At 47.8% G+C, this 6,157-nt stretch overlaps 1 protein-coding gene across 1 annotated transcript; it reads left to right on the plus strand.

The window, feature by feature from the left end:
• Positions 1-566: 566 nt before the first annotated feature.
• On the plus strand, positions 567-4,016 carry LOC118848551 (protein S100-A4). Its single transcript, XM_036757476.1, has 3 exons — positions 567-607; positions 3,026-3,186; positions 3,833-4,016. The coding sequence occupies exons 2-3, from the start codon at positions 3,046-3,048 to the stop codon at positions 3,995-3,997; spliced, it is 306 nt and encodes a 101-aa protein (XP_036613371.1). The 5' UTR covers positions 567-607; positions 3,026-3,045; the 3' UTR covers positions 3,998-4,016.
• Positions 4,017-6,157: the final 2,141 nt, after the last annotated feature.

A 6,157-nucleotide genomic window follows, 5' to 3' on the forward strand; every position in this document is an offset into this window, starting at 1 on the left:
ATCTCTCCTGCTAGGGCTAGGAGAGCCACACCCTCAGCACAGCCCTGCTCCCCATGAAACAGAGGGACTAAGTGGCCCCCTCTCTCACACCAGATCAGTCCCGTGCCCTGGGTCTCTCTAACTTCTGTTCTAGAAGATTCTTAGCTTTGTAGGAATTTTCCATCCTCGTGCTGTCCCCTCCCCTTTCCCCTACAACTTAACAAAGACCATCTACCCCTCTCTTATTGTAGCCCCTCCTATAAGGTGGGGTTGGGGCCCTATCCACTCCTTCAGATTGGGGGCTCAAGTGCTGTGGGCACTGTCTGGCTCTACTTTCAGGGTCCTCTCCCTCTGATGGAGGGGGGGAGTAGTCACTGAAAACCATCCTCATATTAGTGTCTCATCTTGTGTAATCTCTGCTCACCCACCAGCCAACGTGAGCTGGGAGGTGGGAGAGGCCTTGCTATTGGTCTCCTCTGACCCAGCATCAGGGAAGGGGTGTCCCAGCTCCCCTCCGCCCCTTGCCACGGGCAGGGTTTGGCTGGGGGTATAAATAGGCCATGGCTCAGCCCTCCCCACTGTGTCCCTCTCTCTCTCCCCTCTCTGCATTTCCTCTCTGGTTGGTTTGGTGAGTTGTGGTTAACTTGGCGGGGATGTGGGTGACAGGACCGGAGGGCCTAGTAGACAGAGGAGGCTGAGTGGGGGCCAGATGTGGGAAGTAGATCCAGATGTGAGGATCCTAGAGGGAGGCTCTGAGGAGGGAATGGTGAAGAGGGGCAGGTGATTCAGGTTCAGGTTGCAGAGAGATACCAGGTTGGGGTGGAGGAGTGCCCCAGTCGGGGAGAGATTACAAGACCATATGGCTTGGTTGTTATGTGCATGCTGCATATGACATTTCTGCACCTGGAGTGTGTGTCTGTGTCTGTGGCATGTGGTCATGTGTTTCTTGCATGTACACATTTACATATGGAGGCATGTAGTGGCTGTGATCAGGGCTTCTCTTCTGCTCATATCTTCTCCACATCTGGTCTCTCTCCCGGTCAGAGGGGTAGCTCCCACCCTCTCTGTCCACACCTCTTTCTTCCTCCCCCTCCTCTCCTTCCCCACTCACCCTCCCCTCTGCCTGGCTGTTTTTTTCCATTGTCAGCCCCAGGGCCAGTCTCCAGAAGCAACCGCCCACCCTGTGCACAGAGCAGAAGTACGGGCTGGGGAGGGCTGAGCTTTGGGGAATGCGTAAGTGAGGTGGAAAAACAGAGCTGGAGATTACCATCGCTGGCTTGTTGTTATGGTACTGGGCACTGAGAGGAGCCTAGGGTGGGGCAGGCATTGCAGAAACAACTTCCTAGGGCGACCAGGGGAGGGAAAGAAACTAGAGAGGGAACTTCAGGGTAACAGTTTTGTGCAGGGAGGTGGGGACAGAGGACTGGTTTAAAAAATGATCTGTGGTGTGTCCTAAACTTAACTGGATGCAGTGGTAGATTTTCTCTGGTCCTTGAAGAGGTGCAGGAAGACCTGGGCCCCACCCTGCCTCAGGAGGTTCAGGGAAGCTCTCTCGGTTGGCAGCCTCACATGGGTAAACTGAGGCAGGGTAGGGCTAGGCATTCTTCAATCTTTTTGTGCTCCCTCAGGCATGGGGGTGGGGGTTGCTGATTGTAGTATAAATTGCCAGTCCCAAGTCTAAGGCCTGCTTGGCCTTTTTGCGGGGCTTCTTCTCTTTATCGTCTTGCCCTGCTTGGGCCAGGACTAATTTCTCTGTCCTATCTGGGTCTATGTTTTACTGTTAGAACAGAGCCAGAGCTGACAGTCAGATTCTAGCCAGAAACGGGTCTCTGGGGCATGTGCCCTCAGGGTGTGGTGAATCCTGCCCCATTCATGCTTTGCTCTGGGAGGAGCCCAGAAGTCAGCTCTCTGGGGAGATGTCCAGAATAATGCAGTCCTGAGGGCGGGAGCTGGGACTCTGGCAGTCCCAGGGTAAAGGGTTCAGAGGGTGGGGTGGGATACTGATGTTTATGCTTTTTGTTGTATCTACAAAATAAGAATATCAGACAAGATTTAGTGGTTCCCAACTTCTTCCAGTAGGTAGACCCCTTTTTAATGTAAAAAAGTCTAGGCCCCCCCCCCCTCCCGCTCATTATAATAAACATACAGAATATATAGAAAATATAGGGAAAAATAGGATAATAATTAGTGTAAGTTGACTTAGAGAATAACAAAAATTCAATAATACTTTTGAATGTACCTACTATAATTGAAAAATAGTAAGATGTGTGATTTTTATTTTGCTTATCTATTATATATAATATTGATATATTATCATATATCATAATATATTATACATGTTGAGTCATTGCAATTACTCAAAGCCCATAGACAGGGAATGACTGAAACTAGACAGATGAGCACTAAGACCTCTTATCTATTTCCAGAGAAAGGAAATAACTTGTCTTCTGGCTCCAGATCCAGGGCCCTTTCCACTTCATCATACTGCCAGTTAAATTGTGAAGGCTCACCTCCAGAAAAGCGGCAGCCAGTGGGCGATCCTTTTTGGGTCCCTATAGCAGTGCCCTAAGATCATCCATTAAGGAATAAAAGGTTGTCTATACAGGGACCCATATCTAGGGTGGGGCATCCTAGGCATTGCCCCAGGTCCTTCAGATGAATACAAACAATTGAGTCTAGAACCTCAACAAGAAGAATAATGAGTTAAAATGGAAAAATTACTAGTATGGGTTTCCTCCTGGACTTCCTTTCCCTTCCTCTAACCCTCCAAATGAATTTGTCTTAAAAAGGTGCTGATTTGAGGGCACTTTTCTGACTTCTTGCCCCACTGTTGGGTTTTGAGAAGCTTATTCTGGGCTAGAAAGATGCCGGTTTCAGTTCTCTTTCTATAGGAAACACTCACTATTCATGTTGGTGGAACTAAATGAACTCATTAGTGGAGGGGGCTCCCCACATGAATGATCTCATCGATTCTTGAAGTAGTCCAACGCAATTCCATGCCCACTCCACCCCAAATCAAGCCTGTCTTCACTTGCTCCCTCCCTAGGTACCCCTTAGGACAGCATCATGACAAGTCCTCTGGAAAAGGCTCTGGACGTGATGGTGGCCACTTTCCACAAGTACTCTGGGAAGGAGGGAGACAAATTTAAGCTCAACAAAACAGAGTTGAAGGAGCTGGTGACGCGGGAGCTCCCTAGCTTCTTGGGGGTGAGTAGCGTATATATACATGTGTGATATATACATGTGTGTGGTGGAATCCATAGATCTGCTGCTCTTGCCCCCAGTTCTCCTGCCACTCGAGATGCTTGGTGACCCCATCTCCTCATCTATTATAATTAATTATCATATTAATTTTATAGCTAATTATTGTAGAGGAAAGGTTCTTAACCTGGAGTTGGTGAGCTTGGTTTTTTTTTTTAATATTTGGATAACTATTTAAGTATATAGTTGGTTTCCTTGCTAATACTATGTATTTAATTTTATGCATCTGAAAATGCACTGAGCCTGGAGTCAGGAAGACCTGTGTTCAAATGCAGCCTCATATACTTTCTAGCTATGTGACCCTGGGCAAGTCACTTAATCTCTGTCTGCCTCAGTTTGCTCAACTGTAAAATGGGAATCATAATACACCTACCTCCCAGGGTTGTTGGGAGGATCAAATGAAGTTAATATTTGTAAAGTTCCCGGCACATGGTAGGCATTTAATAAAAGCTTTATTCCCTTCTCTTCCTTCGATTGGAAAAAAAGGGATTGGACTGGATGGCCTTTGAGGTCCCTTCCTGCCTTAAATCCAGGAGGGGCTCCTTTTTGGGGAGTTGTCACACCAACTCTTCTCTCCTTCCTCCTCTTCCAGAAAAAGACAGATGAGGCTGCCTTTCAGAAGCTCATGAGCAACCTAGACAACAACAGGGACAACGAGGTGGACTTCCAGGAGTACTCGGTCTTCTTGTCCTGTATTGCCATGATGTGCAATGAATTCTTCGAGGGCTATGCTGACAAGATGCCCAGGAAGAAATAAAGGGGAGCGGTGGTGATGCTGGGGGATGGGAGAGGGAAAAGAGGGAAGCTCCTGGGGGAGGGGAGGGGGGAGGGGGGAATCTGGGGAGGAGCTACAGGGTCAGAAAATCCTCACAGAGCCTGAGGTGGGCACATTACCATCCTGGGTGATGCTGGAGCACACCCAGGTCATTAAGTAGAGCCAATAAAGGTTTATTGCAAGAATGTCCGCCGCTGTTTGGGGAGTCTTTTTGGTAGATACTGGGTGGATCAGTGGCTTGTTCCCCAATAGAGTGGAGGGGCAAAGAGATCTATATAGTCTCCCTGGAGCTGACTTTAGGGGTTTTTAAAATTTTAGTGGAGGCTGCTGTGAGTTGTCAGAGGTAGGGCTTGGCCAAGGAGGAGGAATTCAGGGAGGAGTCTTGGGGAAACACGTACCCAAAATGCAGATGGCTCATTGGCACTCGTGAGATCGATTCACAGAGGGTTAAAGCTGGGAAGGTTCTTGGAGATCATTTCGTTCACTTTACAGTTGAAGACTGAGGCACAGAATGCTTTATAGATTCATAGGGTGCTAGAGCTGGGAAGGACTTTCAGAGGTCACTTGATCCAAACCCTTCTGGAGCCCAGACAAGATTTTTGGCCCAGTACTCTTTCTATCTCATTCCTGTCTCAATACTCTTCCCATAACACCCCTAAGAACTTTTGGGTAGCATGGGAATGAGCAACAAGAAGTAGAAAACTTTGAGAGCATAGAGGTGAGACTAGAAAAATAAAAAACCACAGTCCTGAAGATCCATCATAAATCAGACATGTGGAGAGATTTCAATTCATTGCCCCCAGCCCCCTCTCTCCCCATTCCTGAACCCTCTTCTAACTTAGGGTGGTATTGAACATCACATCTGTTCTTGGTTCTAGGTAAGATATGTTGTTGAGGAGTCCTTGGGGGTGGTGGACGTTGGGAGTCAGGAGAAAGGGGAGCCTAAACCCTGAGGTGGGGCAGGGCCGGGAAGGGGAGAGTGTGCTGAAGATAGCTATTTCCCAGCATGCTCTTGGGTTTTCATTTGGGATAGAAAAGGAAGGATGGAAGAAAAAACTTTCATCTACTTAGTTCCTGACCTACATCACTGGCCTTGCCCCTTCCTCCACTCCTTCTCTAACATTTGCTCTGAATCATAGAAATGTTTAACCCTTTCCTGTCTAAAGCAAGAGAAGAGAGGGACATGAGCCAGGGCTGTTCCAAGTGACTCCAGAAGGGGATATAGAACAGCATTCCTGAAATTGTCTTGGGATGAGATTTATATCCTGGAACCCCTGGAATTGTGCGCCAGCTGAGAGGGAGTTCAGCTGAGAGGTCAGAAGGGGAGGATCAAAAGAAATCAGAGGAGAATTTCCAATGGAACAAGTTAGAGAAGAGTTTCACAGCATCATAGGAACTAGGGCTCAAAGGGCCCTTAAAGATTGTCTGGTCCAACCTCCTCATTTTACAGATGTGCAAACTGAGATTCACAGATGGTGGGGAGAGACAGGGGATTTTGAGTCTGGAGTCAGCTGAGATGGGGAAAGGGCTGAGGAATAACTGCAATACGGTATAGGCTATAAACTAAAAGGTCATTAACTGTGCGTGAGGGATTAGGGTTAGAGATAAGGAAGCCTGAGGCCCATTGGACATCACTTGGGGACCCAGAGGATGTTAAAAGGAGCTGAGGCCTTGGTTTTAATTTCTGATTCTGGGTTAAGGTCTATCCTGTCTGAAGTTCAGGGGCCTGCTGAGGAGACCTTTCAGCAATTTCTCCCTTTTCCTTGCTATAATTTTTCCCCCTTTTCCCCACCTTAAAAATGGGAGGATGGGTAACTCTTGTATGTCTTTCCAGAGTCCTTCCTTACTAACAATAAAGGCTTATGATCCTGTTGTCTCATTTATGGGCATGGTCTCCTTCACCCCTTCCTTTCCTCTTCCACCAGAGATGCAGTTACACCTGGCCAACTCTTCCCCAGACTCACCAATCCATCCTTTTGCATCATTCTGTTTCTAAACTGTGCTTCGGAAACTATCACCAAGCAACCAATCCCTGGTCTCCCTCTCTAGACCTGGTGCCTGACTCCTGGGAGTGAAGGGCCAAGGGGAGGGGGAGAAGACAGGCTAGAGAGAGGAGCAAGGGACTAATCAAGGTAGCTGTTT

This window comes from Trichosurus vulpecula, chromosome 4 (assembly GCF_011100635.1).
Source record: "Trichosurus vulpecula isolate mTriVul1 chromosome 4, mTriVul1.pri, whole genome shotgun sequence".
Lineage (NCBI taxonomy): Eukaryota > Metazoa > Chordata > Mammalia > Diprotodontia > Phalangeridae > Trichosurus > Trichosurus vulpecula.